This window comes from Struthio camelus, chromosome 9, assembly GCF_040807025.1.
Source record: "Struthio camelus isolate bStrCam1 chromosome 9, bStrCam1.hap1, whole genome shotgun sequence".
NCBI lineage: Eukaryota > Metazoa > Chordata > Aves > Struthioniformes > Struthionidae > Struthio > Struthio camelus.
The window spans coordinates 17,961,064-17,984,284 of record NC_090950.1 but is presented as its reverse complement, the minus strand read 5'-3'; the positions used below and the strand labels follow the sequence as shown (position 1 = coordinate 17,984,284).

The window sequence follows — 23,221 nt, the reverse complement described above, 5'->3', positions numbered from 1 at the left end:
GTGATATTAATGTTGGCATCTGCAGTGCATTATTTTGGTGAGTCACTTGCAGCATAGCAGTGAAGACGAGAAGTGGCGCAGAGGCTGTCCTGGAAGGAGCGGTTCCAGAGGTTCTAGGTTCTGCGTTCTCTCGCCTGTTTTCTCCCTTCGCTTCAGAGCTGTTGCAGAATTTCTGCACGTTTCTATTCCATTGTTTCTCAAGAAAATTACTCTTTCCAGAATGAGTCAACAATCTGATAAGCTAAGAAAAAGGGGGCAAAAACTTTCTTGCTTGTGGAGTACTGCTTCTGCAGGGGCTGTCTGTCTCCGCTGTGCCCAAGACTCTGAATCTTCAAGCAAGGCAGATGCCGAGTCTGCTATTAATCCAGTATCTACAACTCCAGCAGTTAACTCAGGTGGACTAACAGGATCTTGTAGTATGAAGCCCAGTGCATGGAAGCCTCTGAAAGAGGTAGGACTCTCTAGGTCTATTCTTCTACTTCTCTATTTTATATTGTGATAGTTGTCCTCTCAGTTGCGGCTTGCATTGATTAAGTGTTTTGAAAGCCGAATATGGGCCAGTGTGTCTTTCACCAGCTTACTGAATGCCTCTAACACAGCTCCAGTAGTATAGCAGTTCTGTTTCTGTATACAGTTATTTAGTAAATGACTATCTGACAGAAGTACTGAGTCTAGAGTAAACACCATTCTCTTCCTATTCTTCTACCTTAGTCTACAATGTCAAGAACTCCCAATTATGATTAAGGATGTGCAAGGTGATTCTTCTAGTTAAAAAGTTAAAGCAACAGAAGTGTCTTAGATATTATTAGAAAACATGACTTCATCTTTTTAAAATGATCTACATCCACATCTGCGGACTGACATGATATCTGAACCTGCATTTTGCAATTAAGAGACTTTTAGTTTATACTTAACTCAATCTTGGTAAATGTTGTCTGCAGCTTTTCTGGGATTTAATAGAGGAGAGATTGTCTTGTTACATCGAGATAAATTTAAAACTTTATGTGGACATTAGCTGTACAATCTCTTTTCAGAATAGCTTACTTGCCTTTTCTAGAACCTTTGCCGCAGCCTAGGCTTTTCCCTCGTCTTCCAGAACAGAGGAGCTATTTGAATTTGTCTTTGTGGATAACAATCACTTAAAATTTTGCACCAAGCAGGTAGACTCTTGATCTTTCATTTTTTTCTGAAAAGGATTTTTTCTGTAGTTTAGCTTTCTCTGTGAATGTTTGAATCTTTCCTTCATCTAAATTCTTTTCCAGTTATCAGAAATGATCCTACCTAGGGTAAACAACTCGGAAGTAAGCTCTTAGTCCTGGAGTGGCAGCCACTTTGTACTTCTCCATTCTTTCCCTGTCCTCCATCTGAAGTTCATAAGGGGTTATATCAGTGGAATGAAGAAAATTGGTCTCATAGAGATGGTAGAATAACATATACGAAGCAAGAATCGTTGCTTAATGTGGGATCATTTGAGACCTACGTGGTATTGTGTGTTGTAGTTGCTTACACCTTGACACTGAGTTGTCCTCCCAAGTACTTAGGCGCATGGAAGCAAGCATGTTATATTCTGGAGTCATAAAATGCCAGTTGTGCATCAGTGTAGAGCCAGTTACAAAAGCTATCTTTGCAAGGTATGAACTCTTGACTAAGCCTACTCGTCTGGGCCATGCACCCATCTTTTGCCATCATGTGGGCATGATAATCTGAGTGAAGAATCAACTGTCTTTCACTAATCTCTCTAGGAGTGAGGTCAGAACAGTGTTTGACACGCTACTGTTTGCTGAACTTCAAGCACAAGCCTATTGTGAAGGCTTTCCAGTACACTTCTATTATGTGTGTGTGAGTGTTATTTTGACAGATCTATGAAAGAAGAGGAGACTGTCAGGAAATCATTCATCTTTTCATATGTTGCATCTCATGCAATTAGAATGAAGCGCCTCATTCTAGCTTATTAACACAACAGAGTATAACCATATTGCTCACACTTTGCCCGTCATATAACAGCTCTGTAACGGGCAGGCCCAGTGGATGTTTTCCTTCCCTGAGGAAGGATACTTTGTCTAACGTGCCTTTCCAAATTTCATTCAAATGAAGAATGTGTAGTTTCATGTTTGATTTCAGGAACGCTTAAAGGTGTCTCCAGTTGGAAGGAAAGAGAAATCATGATGCTGTAGTAACCAAATCATATAATGAAGGTCTAGCAGGGATAAATTGAAAAGGGCACAGTGCTGGTCCCAGGAACACTGGCGACAATAATAATAGTATCAAATGTATTAACAGACCTTGAGAGGGATGTAACCACCCTGTCAGATGGCATGTTCGTGTTAAGCCAGCAACCTCAGACCATAGACTTCATTCCCTGCGAAAGGGTTAGGAGCATTCCTGCTTCACATTGAGGACTGATAAGCTTGCACCAGCTGTTAAGAAAGCTCAGAAAACAGTGACTTTGAGGCTGAATTCACTGCTGAGACCCGACTTGTTAATACCACCACCACCTATTGAATTCTCCCTGAACCCTCCCTGAATGTGCCTTTCGAGGAGCTGTCTTTTCTGGTTTTGCCCATACCAGCACCTGCAAGTGTCATGTCTGTAGCAGTCAAAATAACTAGGCCTATATTCTTCCCAAAAGCAGCGTTCCATGCCAAAGAAAAAATGGTCTCTAACTTCCGGATATACTGAGAAAGCTGCATTATATTTTAAACTACTCTTTTGTTCATTTGGGGTTGTAACTGACACTTCAAATGTCTACCTCTTACTAGTAGTTTGCGTATCTTCTGGTAACTGCTTGGACTCTGATACAAGAAGCCCGGTAGTGCTTTCTAACTCTCTTGAGCCACACATGTTGTGTACCTCACTTATGTTTTACAAATACTACCTACTGGAAGCTGCTGCTGGAGGAAACGGTAAAGCTGAAGTGATGTTCTAATCTCTCTTTCACTGATAGGACTGATTTCTGTTTTCTGAGAAGATGGTGTATGCCAGTCACCTGATCCATGCTGACATACATTTAAGTAAGGCTACTGTACCTTTTTCTTTGGAGAGGTGAGGTGGAGAGGGAGGAGCTTGCGGAGCACTTGTTCTGGTGAACGATGATCCTCTTTTCTTGCCATTTTTATAGTACTCTCGTATGTCACAACCATGTGGTTGTTTCTGCCCTTATGGACGGATGAGGTCCCAGAGCTTGTGCAGTTCTTTCACTTGCTTTTTTGAAAGACTCAAGGGTTCTGTCCATGCATGAACTTCTTGTATCTGTGTGCATGCATATGCACTAGGCTCAATACCGAAAAAGCGTTTTGAAGGACTACAGTCAACACATGACAAGGAATCTTCCACCTGTATTTTTGTTTGTGTGTTTTTTTTTTTATTTTTTTTTAATCTCTTTGCCACCAACCAAAGCACTTTTTGACTTGTTTTCCAGTTTGGTATTCCTCAGGGTGTCTCTGCGCCATTTATTACTATTCCACGTGACTTGGGTTGTCGGTATTGAGTTTCTTCTCACTGCATGTAACCCACTTCTGTCATCTGCCTGGCGTGCTTGCGTGCTTTACAGCTTGTCTCGGTTGTGCGTTTGCTGATCTTCAGTTTCTTTTTTGTTTGGCTGCATATTGGGATGTAGTTGAACTAATACACTCTCCAGACAGATAACAGATATTTGTGACTCGTTTTGTCTCTCTGATAAGCTGATCTTGGCATTCATGAATGTTATTTGTTTCATTAAACTGTTTCCAGTACATATGCTATTTCTTGCAACAGTGCCTTTTGTGAAATGGTGCATCTATACAATGATTTAACAAAACCCTGATCATATCCTTATTTCTCATACATTGAAAAAGATCAGGACAGAAAATGGTTAAATTTAATTTTTGATACTGTCAAAATGGAAACACTCATCCATTTTTTCATGTCTTTGTAGCTGACTTAAGAGGATTCTTATTTTTTTTAAGTTGCCATTAGTTTTTAAACTCTATGTGGAATTTAATGGTTTTATTGGGGATTAGTATCTAAGTAGTTGTGTTGGTTTCTTAGTATGACTTCAGATATTCTATCTAAGATAGAGCTATGGAACAGGTTTTTTCTTTGGCCATGGAATTTTAAGTTTCTTCTCACTGCCTTGTGCGGTATTGACTTGAAGCTGCTATGCTGTGGGATTGTTTCCGATGAGTCTTGCAGCCTCTCCTCATTTATTTGCTTTATCAATGCTGCCACAATGTATGTATTTGTTGATTTAAACTGTTCCTCTCCAAGAGAGGTGTCAGAAGAAGTTAGCAGAGCGATCTGTATTATGTGTCTCCCAGGAAATAGGATTTTGTTTTTTTGAAAGGGAAGTAGAGAGCAGGGGTAAGATTGCTTGTGTCTGGTGTACAGTTCTACTCCAAGGCAAATTTAATTTACTAAGTAAATTGTAGTTATCTTAGTTAACTAGTTGTATCTGAACACACGGTGTGATGTAGCAGGTAAGAGAATCGGTTTTATCTTTGGAGAAGGAGAGAGAGGGAACTTTGCTCTAACATGTGCAGTCTCTGCTCTGAAATTCTGGCTTGAAAAAGGGTGCTGATGAATTGGGAAAGAGTTTTCACGAAAGGGGCTGTAGCTGTAGATTGCATTCAGGAAGACCTTCTTTAAAATGAGAAACTTAAGAACCTCTGCTTAGTTCATCCAAAGGAAGGTCAGGAGATGATTTGATCATAGGCTATAAATAAGTATATGGGGATAGATTTCTGAAACCGGAAAGCTTGTTTATTTTGTGGGAAAAGGCATCTAAGCTCCAAGACTGAGAACAGGAGCTGGACAAATTTAGATAGGAAAACTGATATGGATGAACTAGACAGCTTCATTTTAAAGAATGAGCTTAATATAACAAACATCTTGAAGGCTTAGTGGGACCTGATGTAAGTAAAGAATAGATCAGGGCAATAAGAATCGTTCCTGCATAAAAAGAAACATAATGTCAAATAAAGTTCATAACTTGAACAATATCAAAATATATCACAGAACCGCTAATTCAGCAGCTAATATAATGACTACAAACTGCTACTTGGAAGCTGTAAACTACTGAGCAATAATTTGCACTTTTTCCGCAACTCTTATTACATCTCTTTACTACTGCTTTTAATTTTAATTTAACTCTATTGTTTCTACTACTCTTCTTAAAAAATAAACACAGCGTAGGAAATTCTATATAACTTAATATTTCAGCACCTTAAGACTTGTTACAGAGCCACCACTTCAGTAGTTACAACCTGAATCAAGTGGTATGCAAGTTGACTGTGCAATACTGTCTGATCAGGAGGATGATAGCACAGCCCTAGATTATGTTCCTAGATAAGACTGGAATGCCAAAATAAATATATACCTTGAAACAAAACAAAGAAACAAAAGGCTGTATGGAAAGCTAGGGCTGTCCTGAACTTGAACTTGGGGTAGTTCCTGTGACTTATTTCTGTATTTAAAAAAAAAAAAAAAACAAAAACCTACCAATAGAAGAGAATTTAAATTAATTTGGTAAGAGGCACAGGTGACCAATATGAGATGACATTTACTCAAGATTTCTTAAGGAACTTTGCGTTTAATATGACTGAACTGTCCGTTATAGGGTGTGTGACCTTTATATTTCAACTGTCTGGGCACTCCTCAAATGAAAAAAAAAAAAAAATTATATATAATCTTAAAAAAACCCACTAAGCTGTATTCTCTGGAGCTATAGATGAGCAGTTCTGATTTCCTTATTGTGCAAACGATGAGAAATTCTTTATTATTAAAATAAAATTAGCACGTAGATGGAAAAACAGATACGTTGGAGTCAGCTTGCGTTTCTAATGGGTAATGAAGCCTTGACTTTGAAAACAGGGAATGTGTAGAGAAAAATCTACGTGGGATCGTCTGGTCATCAGAGGGTGGTTGTAATTTCAAAGCCTTTGAAAGTAGTGATTCTTGGATCAAAGGCCGTTAAAGGAAATTAACGGTGTCATGGGATAAAGTGAGAGAATGTCTTGCAGATTTTTTGAACAGGTTAGAATACAATAAACAAGACATTTCATGCTGGAAAGATATTACTGGAGTGCCAGAAGGTCCTATTCCTGAATAGTCTGAGATGTGCCTGTGTGCGGTAGGGAAAATTGTAAAGTGGGACTTGGTCATTTGATATAATGTACATATTTTTTTAGGTTAACTAAAATTAACTGCAGAGAATGGCAGACATATCTCAGTAGTGAATGATCAGGCACAGAAGTGTTTCGTTGTATAGTAATGAGAATGAAATTAGAGGGATAGTCCTGCTTATGTGCATATAGTGATAGGACACAGATTAGCTGTTACTTTTCCAGAAAGAGGTTTTGTAGCTGTCATAGAGGATTCCCTGAAAATGTCACCTTAGTACTCTGCAGCAGTGAAAAAGGCAAATGGATTGTCAGTTATTGCCAAAGAAGAAATAGAGATTATCACCGAACGGGCCACCTTATGTCTTTCTGGTGTGTCTATGTTTTGAACTCTGTGTGGAGTTCTGGTCACCTTGTGTTAGAATGGATATAATAAAAATAAGGAAAAAGGGTAGTAAAAATAATGAAAGGAATAGCCTACTAATCTGTAGGCACAGATTAAGTGGAGTAAAACTGTTGAGCTCAGAAAAAGCTGAGGGGGAGATGATGGAGGCTTATAAAAAGCACAAATGAGACGGGGAAGATTCTCAATTAAGATTTCTTACGCTAAATCTGTTACAGAACTGTGTACTGTATGAAGACATACTTCTGCTAAAATTATGAAACTCATTGCTGTCTAGTGCTGTGGACGTTAGAGAAGGGAATTGCAGCCGACTTAGCTTCAGCTTAGCATAAGTCTGACTCTTGCTTAGCATAAGTGCCTAAAGTAGGTGAAGCCTGCAGGCCGCAGGACTGAACTGTAACCTGAAGAACATTGCTGACAACGCAACTGCAAAATCAGCTAGAATCAGCCCTCAAGGATACAGACCTGAGTGACCCGAATGAGCAGAGGTAACGGCTAACCTTCGGATAAGATAAGGTACTGTGGAGCAGGAACATAGCAACTGTCCAGCAGCTGTCCTGGGATGTAGATGTGAACCAATCAGAGGGGAAGAGACCACCGACTCCGTAGAGAAGATTGGAAGAGACTTTCACTGGCAGATGTGGAAATAAGACTGTAAAATATAATTAAGAATTCTTTTTTTCTGGGTCCCTCCTTGGCGGCACCCAGCTCGAGCTGTTACTGTGTTGTACCATCATTTAATTAAATAATTAATTTTGCTGTTATACGTCCATGAGACTCTGCTCCTCGGAAACCTAAGGTGGAACTGTTTCCACAGCAGTGGAGAAGAGAAAGTTCAAACAGACTGTTTGAAAAGAAATTAGATAGACTTGCGAAGGGGAGATCTCAGGTAGCTGTTAAAGACAGTGGTTCAGGAGGTCCTTAACCTACTGATTGTCAGAGTCCAAGATGATTTCCTGGGAAAATGTTACTATATATATAGTATAATGTGTGTGTGTATATATGTGTGTGTGTATATATATATACATATATATATATATATCTCCTACTTCTCCATCTGTTAGAGTTAGGTACTACTGAGGTAACTGGGCTAGTTAGGCTTTTGCTCTGATCCATGTGACAGTTTCTGTTATTATTTTTGTAAAGTGCATTTTTTAATGGAGAGGGACATTAACTATTAGAATAATTTGCCTGTGTCCGTACTGGGTTGTGTTATGTTATGCCTCTGAATAAATTACGCTGGATAAATTTCTGGAGGATGTTCTGAAGCTCAGTGAGAATTTATCAGTGTGATGCAGGAATTTGAATCTGAATTTATGTCGCCTTTGGGTGCCAGGCTCAGTGATCACAATCGTCTGACCTTAAAATATGAATCTCCTAAGGAGATGCTATCTGATAGTTAGGTTATTCCCTGAGTGAAATGTCAGAGTCATGAGACGATCAGAATGGCGGGAATCAATCTTGGATTGCATCTGGGAAGGATGTAGTGCTTAGATTAAGAGCTGTCGAGAATGTGATTAGGGAAACACCTAACACAGGTACCTTCTTGCCTGTGTGTCCTTAGGCGGGCCTAAATCAAGCAATTGCATTGCATCTTGCTATGCTTTCTTCTAAAGACAATGGATGCGTTGATATGCATCGTTTCGTGTTGTAACATCAGTGAGAAATGGCAGGAGTGCTGACAGTTTGCTTTTTGTCTGCTGTTAGTTTTTGTGCCGTATGTTGTTACATTCACATACTTTCTCGTAATGCTGGGTTTGGAAAGTGTATTTGACAGTTACTAATTTGGGTATAAGCCTCAGAAGCCAGCACGAAAGGCGTGTTTTGTTTTCTGGTTCTTGAGACTTGCAGTAGTTAAACAGTTATCAATTTTTAATGTTACCGCCTTTCTTTCATAGTTTACAATATTAATGTTTCATTTGTTTCATTGCTGTTTCTTTACCTGATCCTTCTTACCTGTGTTGTAGTTCTCCAGTTTTATGAATTTTTGTCCTTCAACTTGAACAATCAAAAGCAGATGATGTAGTTCATACAATAAAATATCATCTTTCCTTTAGACCTTTCACTTGCTAGAAAAGGGAAAATTGAGATGCCTATCAGGCAGGTATCACAAGGTTGATAGTGATTCTGTCTGATAGGCCTAGTGTCCTGCTTCCAGCAGCAGCCAAAGCAGAGGACTAGGGAGGAATATGAAAGCAGGAAAAATGGCTATGATTCTTCCTCTGAGGAGTTTCACAGCATCTTTTTATGTAAGGTTATAAATTTGGAGCCTCAACAGCATCCTGTGACAAGGAATTCAAGAGCAAAACAGCAGGTTCTCCTTGTTTTGGAGCCTAATGAGGGGAGGAAATTCTGGTTTCTGGCACTTGTTTTTGAGCATTTCATCCAAAGATGTTTAATGCAAAACAGTGTTGGAAAATAGAAGTGAGTGTTCAGGTTCTGTCTTTAGGGATATACCCTTCTCTTGGACTGAAGAGTCAGATTTGTCTTTTCTGTTTTTTGTTGGCCCTATTGATTTTTTAATTCCTTTCTTCTTAGAGACAGGATTAGGGATTAGGTCGAGACTGCTGGAGCAGTCTGAATAAATAGCAGCTGGGGTACTGTCCTGAGTCGTGGAAACTGATTTGCACCTCCACATGTCAAAGTGAGCCTGAAACTCAGGACTTGACATGTACCCTAACCCACTTAAAAAAAATAAAAATAAAAAAAAAATTGTTTTGGGTCTGGCTAAAGGTATATTCAGCCCAATAACTTTTCCAAGGACATAAGAATGGAGTGTGTTTTGCATGATTGCTCTGTGGTAGGGAGTGAAATGAAGGGCACAACCTCCCTCCTTTGTTTTTCCTTGCTTTTAGTAGTCAAAGATTTTTTTTATGTTGATTAGCTTTGGGAATGTTTGAGGTCTTGAATCTTTAGTAGAATTATGTTGCATAGTGTTGTTGGAATTAGGGGTTATAAGAAATAAAGTTATAAAGTTTTCTTCAAATAGTCTGTAATCTGATGAATCCTATTTTGGTTTTCCCAAATCTTAAATTGAGAAGTCAAAAACCCTTGTCGTCTTAACCCCTTCTAGAGAATGCTTTGAAATGAATGTCTAAAGACATTAAACATATTATTATAGATTATCTGTTGTCATTTAATTATCCGAACTAAATAGGAATACACAAAAATGATTGTGTCAATTAGTATTCTGTCAAGATTTTTTTTGAATTCTATGAATTTTTGATTCTTTATAAGTTTTTAGCTCAGGAGAAGCCTCCATCCCACCTCCTAAGTACTTTAAAGCATTCTAAGTAACTCAACTAACTTGTAATAGTTACTGTCATCCCCTTTTTTCAGGTCAGTATAGTCAGTATTTCTTTTATCCAGAGTAAATGAGACAAGGATGTGCCATAGCAAAACCTGACAATACCAATTTTGGTAAGTGTGATAACAAGACACATTTCTGCCTTCATGTGAACCCAGGCCTCCTTTGGCACACCTAGCACCGAAACAGAATTACTAAATCTTGAGCTGTTTGGTTGTCGCTGCAATCTGTTATTTCCAGGTTAGGTGCCGATTCCTGTGCTCAACCCCGTTGCCTGGCCCCTATGTCTTTGCCCTGAACAGAAGAGCCCTCATGGAAATTGCAGGGAGCTATCTAAATGGCATTTGCACTCAGTTTGGATAAAAGAGGGCTTATTAGCTCCCTTTTAGTGCTGTTAGGTTGGGCTCGGCCTAGTTCCAGTTAATGAGACTAGCTAGGTGCTTCGGTATGGAAGGAGAGTGAGTGCAGGGCTCAGTGACTCAGGGTTCCTGCCCTGCTCACGATGTTTAGCAGCTTCTGGGCCATCTATGTATGGAAGCAGCATAGCAGTGTTTAGCCGGCATTATGCTGTTGGACAATTACGGACCATAAGTCGGTTTGTTTATTAACTTGCTTTTAAAAGCATGTTGTTTTTAGTCAATATTTAAACGTTTAGGTATAATTTTAGGTTTACTTTTCTATTATAAGGTTGCATAAGGTTATATTCTTTACTAAATTATACTGAAAAGTACTAAAATCTTTAAAAATGTTTGGCAAACAGAGCATTGTGAGAAATAATTCAGTCTTTGCATTTACTTGTGGAATGAGAACTTACTCAAGTAATGCTAAGCATTAAATCTATTATAACTTCTATAGTATTATTTTACTGAAGATTGAGTGTTTGACATGACAAATTACTTATTTTGCTAAAATGTTGTAGGACTCTTATTACCCATTGTGTGGATGGGATGTGTTGTGTAAGGGTACTTGTTTTGAGACTGTGTTATCACCGCATGTTGTCATGGAAGCAAGTCTGAGATAGCTTCCGGTGTTTCCATGGTGTAAGAAGGAAAAAGAAGAATCGGACGAGGTACCTGTTGTTTTTTTTTTTTTTTTTTAATTGCTATCCAGTGGCTTTGCCTTTCCTTTGCTCCGAGCTAAGGCTAAAATCTTTACCATGCAATTAGTAGCTATCAGAACTGTAGTGACCATGATAGTGTGTATATGGGAAGAGTTCAGCGTGTGTGAAGATTAAATGCTGATATGTAGGAACCTTTTTGTAAAAGAAGGAAAGGCCTTAGGATGAAGATACTCTATGGGAGAATTAAGTCATTAATATTCCATAATTTCTAACAGTGTTTGCTGGATGTATTTAATGGGTTATTACAGATGATCTTTCTTGTCTGATTCTTGTTGCTTAGTAATGTGAGGTAAATTACTTTCTGCTCATGCTTAGTGTTTTAGGGCGAATTTCTTTATAAAGAGCTTTTTGTGCAGCTAATAGATTGCTCATAAAAATAGTACCAATGTCAAAATAATAAACTTGTGTTCACTGACTTCCTTTGGAGGACTTCACTACACCTTGTTTTAAGGTTGTACCCTTACAGACTTTGGGGGTGAGGGAGAGGATGCTCTAAGTGAGGCTGAGTGGTGTTTCTCATTCTTAAGAAAAACGATGATGCTTTGGATGAGATGAAGTTCAAATACATTGTTTTCATATTTTATGAATAACCTTCTTACAGATGTACTTAAAAAAAAAAAAAAAATCTTGGAGAAGAGTAGTGTGAAAGAAAGTTAATTGACATATTTCTAGTACCGGAGAGAAATTCCTTCCTAGTATCAGAGCTAGGTATAGGTCAACTTTCCTGTTAGAATGATTTATAAAGAAGGAAATAAGCATGCTATCTAAGAGGAATTAATTATTCCCTGAAGAATTTAGGAAGGAGTGGGGATTTATGTGCTTTCTGACCTTATAAGACGTGTCCTTTCTGTTAAGGCAGATAAACTGTAACTAGCCTTTATGATTGCATTTTGATTTAACAGTGTTCTCAGGAGGGAACACTAATCTACCACGTCTCACTTTCTACCACAGAATACCCTTTTATGTCTTGAACTTGAAAAGCTGAAAATATTGACACTGTAGAGCTGCCATTATTTATTCTGTAATGAAGTCTTAAAGCGTTTTTTCTCTTTGCCCAAGTTCTTTCTGATGCCAATACACTACTTGAGCTCTTTGTGGACTCTCTAACATTATAACGAAAGCTACTATTCTTAAGGCTGCTGTTGTTTAATTAGTGCTTTCTAGGCCTTAAGTTGTAAATTGTATGCATTAAATTCATTCTTGATTGGAATTAAGAACATAAATAAGTAGCTTTGTATTCTCTTTTGAGCCTAAGTGCTAAGTTGCTTGGAGAATGCAGATGATTAACCTGCTACATACTGTTCAGTACTAAACATTGGTTTAGTGTTTGAAAAAGCATGATTATGAATTACCTTTATTAAATCAATATTAACTTTGTGTAAATTTTGTGTATTACAGATTTGGAATGTGACTGTGACCGCGTGATTTAAACAGTTCTTGAGCGGCTTGGCAAGGCAAAACTAATTAAAAATTATTTTGAACTAAATAAATCCTTTAGAAAACTGAACTTGAAAGGAGGCTGCTAGTATTCCCTTTCATATGGAATGTTGTTCATGATGTAATTAAGTCTATAAGGTTCATTTTTAGATTGAGCAGGACACAAGGGACAGGACTGATTATTGGTTGCTGAACTTGGAGGCTATTGTTCATATTTGCATGGGATTCTTGGCACCTGAAAGATTTAACTCTTCAAACAGCCACTGGATACTAGGTGAAACGAGTTGATGATTGCTGTGTTATTTCCAGGTTCACTATTTCTACTCTGCAGGTGTCCATTTATCTAATATGCAAAGTTCTGCTTTGCTACAGAGTAGAAATTCATGCCACAAACTGATAGTCTTTCTTCTCCCATGCTTTTGCTCGTAGATATGACATTTCATTTGTGTTTAATCTCTATGCTAAAAATTGCTTACTGGGCCTCATTGAATAAAAGTCTTTTTCTGTCAGTGTCTTTGCTACTTTGCTTCTGCTTGGGTAATTATGGTGCCAGTGGTTCCTCACTGGGTTGTTTTTGTAGATGAAGATTACAGTAAAGAATTGACAGCAAATAAATTGCTCGTTTGTCTGTAAATCAGTTCAGGTCATCTTCACTGTTTTCTATGTGTGTGTATTCTTTTTTTTTTTCCTCCCCAGTATTCAGCTGTCACTATTTTCACTTTCAAAGCTCTTTATTTGTGTGTGTTAAGTTTGGATTTTTGAGTTCATTTGAGTTCATTGCAAAGTGCTGTGGGGTTTGAGGAGGAAAGTAGGTTAGAGAATCAATTTGTTGACTGAGGGGAGATTAGTCACATCTACCAATCCACCATGCCAGCTGTGTGTCTTTAAAATAGAATGATCACCGACATGTGACTTTCACAACCACGCTTTACTCTGAAAAAGTGAATTCTCAAATAGTCACTGGCGTTCAGACTGTTGATCTGAACGCCAGGTTAGGTGCATAAGCCTTTTCTTCTCTGGTGTCCAAATAAAACTTCTTATCTTTGTTACAGTGCTTACATGAGCTAGTGTTACAGATCCAAGGTGGCTTGTCCATTGTCAACATCTTAGTAAAGCCGTTACGTAATAATCTACAACTATTAATGTAGACATACTCCAGCAAGCGCTAGGCTCAGCTTCATTTCTGTCCTTTTTTGTCTAAGCTGTCTTTGGAGAGACCTGGATGGCATCTAGGTGGGGATTTGGCTATTTCTGTTTTCTTTGATCCTTAGAAAACCTTGGGAATCGGCCTTTGCTTCATAGTGGAAAGGAACAGGGGAGAGTCCCTTAAAGGCTGGAAGAAGCAAAACCCCAAGCCAGAAGTGCTTTATCCTTACATAAATGCAAAATGGGAGATGGACTTGATTGTAACTGTCCGTGGATCGAGGCCATCATAATTAACCTTATAAATTACCTTAGTGTCTTTAAGACTTTCTGGTGAAGCAACTTATCTTTGAAAAATAGTATGGAGTATGCAGACTTAAACAGGATAACTTGAACAAATTATCCCTGTCTCCCCCCCCCCCCCCCCCCAAAGAAAAAAATGTAATATGCATGATAGACTAGTAGTTACTAATTTCTAAGCTTTGGTGATTAGAAAGCTAAACAAGTGTGTGTATTAAATCGTCTGGGTTTTAGCCACAGTATGTGAATTAGTCAGATATGGTGTCTTTCTCAAAATTGGAGAGTTACTGTAGTAATATGATCTTGGGAAATGCATAATAATGGTCCATTGATAAGAGAATCTTCCTCACTCGAAAGAAATCGCAAACCTTGTCGAAGGGGAAAATCAGGAGCCCTGTCAAGAGTATTCTGTTTCTTGGTGGTTTTGCTTCCTGTTTTCTGTGTGCAGTATATCTAAGGCTCTAGCTTGGCAGCAGCAGCAGTATTTGTGCCTCAGCAGAATCGGGACTCGTGCGTTTGCAGTTCTCAGAGTTCAGGTACGCGCGACACGTTAGCAGAGTGATCTGTGCACATTGTCTACGTGGCAATTTAAAAGGATGTAGTATTGATGATTTGGCTTTGCGTTAACAATATATTCACAGTTTGCATGTAACATGAAAGCCCTATTCTGAATTCCCTCTACTTATGAAAAAAGCACTTAGATGAGACTTAGTATTAGAGTGAAGTAGTTCATGCCTTTAATTAGTACAGTCTATAGAAAATAGAGTTCAGGCTCTTTGCAATCAAAAGCTGAACTTTTCAAACCTGTGCAGCTTTAGTTCTGTAACTCTTTTTCATTCTTTGAATTATGCATATGTCCTAGTGCTCCACCAGAGGGTTGTTTCCCTACTGATGTGATTGCAAGGCAGGCTTTGCCTTAGATGCTGCACATATGAATGTAATTGGGCAGAATGGCCCTTGTGATTCTCAAATGTCTAATAGTTGCGAAGCTCAATCATCCTTCTTACCTTCACTACTCTCCCTTTTTTGTCCTTCTTTTGCTAGTATATCCTGTTTGCCCTGGGAATGTTCTTTGAGCCCACTAGGCTTTGATATAAATTCCCTCTCCCTTCCTCCCATGACTTTTTTTGACCAAGGCACCGTATTCACTTTGTATGCTCATATAGCACTAAGTTTCAATGCTATCTACAGTTTTTCACTGTAGATTGCCCTGGCTTACTGTTTGGCCCTGGGTGAAGTAGGTCTTCTTCATGAGCCTCCTTGTCACTGTCTTGTGTTTCAGTGCCTGGAGTGTTGCTCTTGAAATTACATGCACCTTCACATTTTTTGTTGTGTGTGTGTTTTTTTTTTTTTTTTAAGTCGTTGATCATCGCCTTGATCATGTCAAGGATCAAAGGCACGAGGACTTCCAGAAAAAAGTACTGTGGTCTGCTCCATCTTCATTTTTGCGAAGGAAGTCAGCATGTCTGAAAGCATGCTGGAGAGATGCAGATTCATTTGTCTCTTTTCCTTTGTGTCTTCCCCTTGCTTTCTTGGAGGACAACATGATAGAAGGTCAGGCAACTGGGTTTCAGATACTGTTTTCTAAGACTTTCATGTCCCACCCTGGAAGAACTTCCCCCTCATTTCTTCACTTAAAATATTCCAAATTTGATCTTTATTTTAATCAAGAGACTAAGTTGCCTGCATGTTTTCTCCAAACCTAATGCCTCCACGAATAAGATATTCCTTTTGCATCTGGAACGTCCTATATTTGGGAATTTTTTTATTTTTATAAGAAAAAAACCTTATAGGAAAAGGTCCTGAATTTGGGAATTTTTTTTATTTTTCTTAGAAAAAAAAAAAACCTTCTAGGAAAACCCTTTACCTCTTCCTTTCTGTAGTTTAGGAATTGGGAATCTAAACGAGGTCACAGTGAGTAGAAAAGTGAGAGCACTGATACAGAAGTACAGTGGATGGTATGAATGCCCCCTGTTAGACTGTGTAATGTTACTGAAGAATGTTTTGATCTGCAAAAGCAGCCATTTGACACATTCTACATGAATATCATGTTTGGCAATAAACTTTTGAACAAGATGTGGCCTCTTTGTGGGTAATCCACATAGGCTGGGGAATGTGCCTCAGAGTTGTATTTGTAGAAATTTCTTGAAGGAGAAAAAAGGTTGTGGTAGGCAGTTTTTGAGTTGTTTACCTATATGCATGTTCACAACATGCTTATCTTCCACTCGCTCTTTGCGCCCCTATAATGAAATCTAGGGATTCTTGGGTTGTCTAGAACACAACTAGAATTCATCTGCCCATCTGTATTGGTGAGACACGCTCATCCACTTCCTAGATACTGCAAAGACAAAGACTTTCCGTATGCGTGCCCACGTCTGCAAATGCTCATATGACCAACAGATCTTCAGCTTCCTGTCACTGGCCAGAAACCTTTCTGTCTCTGCATTTCTGAGTATTGCATTAATGATATGTTATGCAGCTCTTACCTCCATTTTGGGTAGAAGATGAGACATGGCAGCTCTTGGTGATTAGAGGAGCATCTGCCAGTTCCTATTCGTCTTAATATCCTTGCTATAGATAACTGGAGATGTTTGTACTTAAGTCTGTATTTCAAGTTTTTTCTGTTTGTAAAGTTATGCTGACTCGTGGTGTTTAAACAGTCAGATTTAGTGTAGGAAAGGATATAATGGCATGAAGAACAGTCATATTGTAATATTTTGAACTGATAAAAAGTCTTTATTTTATCCAAATGCAGTGTGTGCAGCTGACCTCATCAAGCTTTATTTCCTGTGGGCTGATGTCCTTCATTCTGATCCTAGCCAGTGCCAGAGCTTCGGATTCACAGCAGATTCCTAGAACAGCCCCATAGGGCAAGAGACGGCTGGTGCGGGCTGTGGCGGGTCCAGAGCTGGGCAGTGCTAGTCGCGTGTCTGCTGGCGAGAGGACTGTATTGCCGCTGGCCTGCTTCCTCCATCAGTCAGTCTAATGCTATAGGTCTCTCTAGTTGTCAGTTTTCATGTGGGCTCTGGGAACTTAACTTTTTTTTCTCTCTCTCTGTCTCTCTCTCTTTTTTTTTTTTTTTTTAAAGGACAATTGATTTGAAATTGGCTGGTGAAGTTAAATATTTGTTGGCATGATTGCAACAAGCCTGTTTCTCTTTGTTTTGGGCAGGGGAGGGAGCTGGGAGGGAGAAGAGTTATTTTAGTGTTTTTTGTTTAGAAAATTAGGGTAAAAATGTGATGTAGAGATCATGATATTTAAAAACTGAATAACCTTAGGTTCTTTTAATAACTATATTTTATTAGCTTTTGATTTATAGAAATGCTGTCCACCTTAAAATTATGGTCTGAAAATGGTTCTGTATTTCACTGAAATGCAACTCTTAACGTTACTAACACTGAGGAAGTAAATCTACTTGTTATTTTTTGTAGTCTGAAGACATTTTTCCTTGTTATAAGTTTAAGGTTGGTATCTTGTACAACGCATCTTCCCCTTCACAATTTTTATGCTTTTCATCAGCTTTCAACCCCCTCAGAGTATGCAAGGAAGGAGAAGAATAGGTGTATTTAGTGGTTGTAAAACTTGGAGAAGTTTTGAGGTTGTAAAATACAAAGATGTTTAAGGATAGTAGGAGCTTATATGAGCAGGAAAATAATGTAACCTTTCAGACTTTTTTTTTTTACTAAAGTCAGATGACTTTTCCCATCTATTCAATAGTTTGTGCATTGCATTGATTATTTATGCCTAGCAAATTGACTGTTGTGTGGTGGTTCAATGGTGCTCTTTAAATAGTGTGCATGAAATGCAGTACTAGCTAAAACAGCTTTTTAGAGTTTCTTCCTATCACCATAATCCAGAAAACATTTTGAAACTTTTGTGGGAACCAATATTTGTTTTACGCTCCCCTCCCTTTTTTTTAAAAAAAAAAAAAAAAAGACCGTTTGTATTGCTAGTTTCTTGACTACTTACTGTCGCAGCTACGAATAGTGTGGTGCCATAGACGAGCATGAAATGGAAACACTCAAGCTAACTGATTTAACAAGGAGCTCCAGAATGGAAATGCATCAAAATCTTCATATGCAGCCAAAGCAGGTGTTGCGGCATCAGCAGCAGGCACTGAACGTTCATACAGCTTTTAGTTCAGCCACACTACCAGCCTCCTCAAAGCACAGAGGAAAATTTACAAACCTGCGTGATAGTGTGAAAAAGAGCCCTACAAAAAGCACAGCAAAAGTAAAAGCTACTAGTGGTTGGGTGTCTGATGGCTCATGCTCTAATTGCTCTTTGGAAAAGGTATGTATTGTACTCCGTATTTACGGATAAGCTTTTTAATAAGATTTTATGCTTCTTAGGGAATGAGACCAGGTGGGTTTGATGCAAACTGTAGAAAGTATGCTGTGAAAGCTGCCTGGTAAAGAAATACTTCTGATCAGTGTTTTCCCATTAGGATTATGGGGTTTACTGTTCTGTCTTCTATAGTAACTTGCTGCAAGTGAGGAAAGTCTTGGTCTGCTTTGTTTTTCTTCAAGTTTTACCATAGTGCTTTAGCAGAATTACTCTTTAGTGTAGGTGTTAGTACGTTTTGTTACTCTGACTGATTGTGTTATTGTTCAAGTCACGCATTCCTATATGCGATAATCTGTTGTGATTGTATAGCATAGTTCATATAGAGTCAAAATAAACTTTTTAATAGACCCATTACTTTTTTTGTAGTTTAGATCAGTTTGTGTCTGTTTAAACTGGAATTATTAAATGCTGTAGTCAGAGACATCTTTGTTCAAAGTTATTTTGGGGATAAGCTTTGAAATCCCCCACCCCCCCACCCCCAACTGCTTTGGCATGTTAGTTTAGAGAATCCCTAAACATTAAAAATGTTCCTTTCTGGAAGCTGCTGGGAAGCGGAGCGTGGAAAGTAACATCCCAGTCTATTTGAGTCTCTTCAGCTGCCCTTGCAGCTGTACCATTATAATCCTTGTCAGACTGATCGTGCTCCATACTAAGATATCATTAGCATTCTCCTTCAGTTTAGAAAAATGTCCCAGGTTGTCTACTCTTATGGTTAGAAATCTTATTTCTTGTGTTCTTTCACTTTTAAGTGATGGGGTAGTTTTTAGGGCCCTATATTTGGGAACAGAAATAGTTCTTCCATTACTCACCGTTCTCCCCCACCTCACCTTAGCTGATTTGGTCTTGCTTGGGCTTTTTCCCAGGGAACGTGATGGGGCTGTAGAAAAAGTAGATACTGCAGGTTGCTTGAGGTCTCCTCCTTTCTTGGGTTTTAGTGTCCTCTTCCTTCCCTCCTACCTTTCCAGCATGACTCTCTTCCCCCATCCACACACTTTCTACTGCTTGCAGACTTTGTGCATCTATAAGTTTTGTTCTGCTGCTTCACTGTGAGGCAAGTAAGGGGTACTGGCCTTTGGGAAGGGAAGTGTGAACTGTCTGCACTCCCATCCTGGGATGAGAGGCTGTATGCTCAGCCTTTCCCCAACTCTGGGGAGAACAAAAAATGAAATGTGGGCAAGGGTACAACTGAGTGGCATGTGTGGCGCACACAGACCTGAGATTGTGCCTCACCAATATTGTGTGGCCTGAATGCCTTATCTTGATATCGCATACATTCAGAATTGCTATATTACTATGGTATCTGTATATAAGCCATTATCAATCTAAGAAACTTCCCTTCCACCAGTGTACTTAAGGAGAAGAATAGGGTCTCCTCTTAAGCCTTTATTTTGCTAATTGAACCAAGCCACGCACTTGTTTTCTTTTCTCCAAATATGAGATCTTCATTCTGTTAGTTGTCTCTGCAGCTCTCCATTGAACCTATTCTAGTTTGAACTCTTTTTCAAAAGTGGTTTAGTTTCGTATAGTGCTCCAGTCTGTATCAAATGTAAGAGTAGAGGAATTGTGTAAGGCAAAGGAGGGCTTTTAAAGTTAAAGTGGGGCTTTTTACTTAAGATAAGTTACTAAATAAATCCTTCATGATTCTTGTTTAATTGAAAACTTTTGAAGTATTTGGGTGTTTTTCCAGCTGTGTAAGGTATGAATTTTAAGATGAGCAGTAAAATTCAAGTAATATAGGCTAAGTAAGTGTGTTGCAAAGCTGTGCTTCCTTTCCTCTGGTTTCCTGCCTTTCATGTGGTAGCCATAGCACTTACATCAGTTTATTATATTCCATGAGACTTCAAATGTTCAAATGAAGACAGTCTTGTCTTATTCTGATTTGCATATCCTGTGAAAAGGGTTGGCAAAGTTGTCACCTCTTCCTTCATCCACATGGTAGTGGAGGAGACTCAGAAGGAACGTTGGCGTTGAGCTTGGCCAAGCAGCTGAAGGCTTTTTAAGAGTTGGTGGGTGCTAAGCCAACAGCACAAACGACAAATACTGTGGTAGTAGTATCAGTTTATGAGGCTGGAACCTTAAAGAATAAAAGGACCTTGAAAATGAAACATTTTAAATTATAAAGATAAAAATTGGAACTGCTGGGGAAGGGTTCTTGGGGCCTTTGGGAATGAGAAGCCCTGAGAGAGACTAAGGAGTTAGAATCTGAGACAAGCAATGAAGCAGGAAAGTAAGGCTGGCGTTTGGGGCTAAGATGGGTCTGCAGATTGTCTGGCCCACAAAGAGATCTACTGTGTTAGTTATTTTGCTAATTCAAATGGTAAGTAGTAAGAACAATTTCGGTAAGTATTGTAATAGTCGACATGACTTCAAAAATTTTTTTTATTTTTAATCTCCTCTTATTTCAGGAGTGATGGCAGCTGTAAAGCTGGAGTTTTCTAACCTACCACTGTCTAAACTTTTCATCATATTGTATTGCATTTTTACATGTAACATGCATATAGCTGAAATGTTCACTAATGGGATGTTTATTCTGTGCATACCCGTGAAGCTGCTCACTTTGGAACGAGGCAGATTTAAAGGGCTGGCCTATTTCTCTGCGTATGGGAGGCTATACTGTAGTTGCTCAAACTAGTTAGTTTGATCTGTCCTCTGAAGGCTGCATCGTTGATCTCCCAGTAACTGGAGGTCTGTTGCACTGAGCATGTGCTGTGACCCTTAGGATATGGCTATTCTCAGTTTTTTGGACCAATGTAGATTGCATTTTTTTAATATCTGAAAGAGTGTAGTGTTGTCCATAGATGTAAAGATGTTTAAATGTCACTAGTAATCATCTTTCACGTTACCAGACATATCTTTTGATGTTTTTACATCTTGTAATTACTGTAACTTTTTCACCAGCTGTTCACTTTGGATAGATAGTTTGAGCTGAAAACACCTATATACATATCAAATATACTCTAGTAAGGGATGCCACTCTTGGGTAGTGTTAAATGTCTTTAATCTTTGCTTTTGCTGTTTGGTTTGGTTTGTGCTATTGAGGTATTTTGCCTCTTCTATTAAATCATCTGAACCTTTAAAAATATTTTTAATACTTTCATGTTCTGGGTTTTTTGTCTGTTTTCAGGATTTAGTAATTTTATTGTGTTTGTCATTAAGCTTCAGTTTACTTCAAGATCACAAGAATGTCTTGGAAAAACTAAGTTGCAAGAGCTTTGATCCATAATTCAGCTTATAGTTTTGATTGTAAGTGCGAGTAGTTTCTGTTGACAGCTTGTTGACAGCCAGTATGTTAACATCTCAAAATGATTTGAATCAACATTTAGCCCAGAATTATTTATAATCTTGTTTCCCTTGCAGCATGTCAGCAGCTTTTTCGGTTTTGTTAAAATTCCGAAAAGCAAATCCTTCATAGAATGAAGTTGATGTGCCGCATGTTTGTATAGTAAGCCTATATGAAGATCTCTGAAAGGATGGAAAGAATGTGTGTTAGGGTCTTCGACTCAGCTGACCAAGAAATTTTATTTAATTTTAGCCCAGTTTAGGAAACGCAGGATTTTTGTTCTCCTCCTTTATCAAAAAGGAGCTGTAGGTCTGTTTGGTACTATAAGCTTGAATGACTATTTCCCTCCTTTTGCACACTATTGTGAAATGATGAAGGGCTTCCGCTTTGAAAGCGGCCCCCATCAAGTCTGAGCCTGTCCATTACATGAAAAGGTTTTCTGGTGGGTAGCTCCAAAGTCTTGCTGTTCTGTACTGCAAGGTAAGTTGATATGAATAAATGATGTGGATGCTTTTCTGGATTCTGTGCCATCAGCATATTGTTGGGAATGCACCATCATGTACAGTGTGGTTCAGGATGTCTGTCTGTTTTCAGTTGGGTTTATAGTCTTCAAATCAATATGTTATTGAGTGTTACAACATAAAAAGCTATTAAATTTGAATCTTTTTTGTTTTGAAATGTTTTCCTACCTTTTGTTATTTTTTGACGTTTTATTGGTGATTTTTAGCCCACAGAAGCTGTTTCTTCCTCTTCTCCCATTGTCCCTGTGATCCCTGTCCCTCCAGTCCCTGCTGAGACCACTGTCATCCCATCCACCATACCACAGGTTTTTATTCTTTTTTTGTTTGTTTGTTAAATTTGTTCAGCTTTCCATTTATTGAATTTAATTCATTGTTGTTGTTTAACTTTTTGGTGTAGTGCGCACACATAGGTCTTAAACTGTGAAATAGCGAAACCAGTAATACACTAGAGTTCTTTATAGGTATGTTTTTTGATATTTTCAGATTATTACGACTTTTTCATAGATGTTTCTGTGGGATTGTCCTTTCCTTTCTTTATATAGCTTCTAAGGAAACAAATGCTTGAAAAATTTAAGGATTAGTATTTCTAAAATCTATATTCCAAAGCCTCAGTTTCCCAGAGGTTGCCTTGTACCCACTTTGTTTCTTGTCTTGCAGTTCATTCTGAACTGGATGGGCTTTTACAAAAGTTACTTTAAAGAAAAAAAAAACATTACTATACTTCCTACAAATAAAGTCAGTAAGGCAGAGGAAAAATATTACTGTAAGATGGGCAATATGCTTGAAATCGTGCGTTGCCCTTGTAAAAACGCATTTGAGAATCTGTAAATTACTGCTTATGTAGTCTTTGTGTGTTCGTATAGCAAACCTGAAAAGACTTTCTAAAATATTCTTGAAGTAATGAATTTGGATTCTAAGTAAAACAAGCAAGCATTTGTAAATCATTAATGTGAATTTTTCTGTCTGAGAAGGAACGACCTACCAAAATGTGACTGGAACATATAAAAACCGCAGTGAAATAGATAATTCAAAATATTGAAGGCCACGTAAGTAACAGCAGTCTACTAGCAAGATACTAGCAAGATTTTTTTTCAGAGGGAAAAAAAAGTAGGGCTTTTTCTGAGAAGGGTGTATTTGTGTGCAAGCCATCTACTCTACGGTCTTAGAAATAGGTATTAGTTTATTGGCTTCGGAATTAAAGTTGGTTAAATTTTTTTCATTCTTCCCGACAGGAAATTATTTCCAATTTCATTTTGTGTGTATTTGTC

The 23,221-nt window shown here is 38.3% G+C and overlaps 1 protein-coding gene across 16 annotated transcripts in view; it reads left to right on the top strand.

The window, feature by feature from the left end:
- DLG1 (discs large MAGUK scaffold protein 1) overlaps window positions 1–23,221 on the top strand; it is a 173,891-nt gene that overhangs the window by 74,244 nt on the left and 76,426 nt on the right. For 9 of the 16 annotated variants that reach the window (XM_068955176.1, XM_068955173.1, XM_068955172.1 and 6 more), the window contains one exon: window positions 22,160–22,258. The exons of the other annotated variants lie outside the window; for them this stretch is intronic. In XM_068955176.1, the coding sequence (XP_068811277.1) occupies window positions 22,160–22,258 (99 nt within the window). The remainder of the gene's footprint in view (window positions 1–22,159; window positions 22,259–23,221) is intronic. 16 annotated transcript variants of the gene reach the window in all.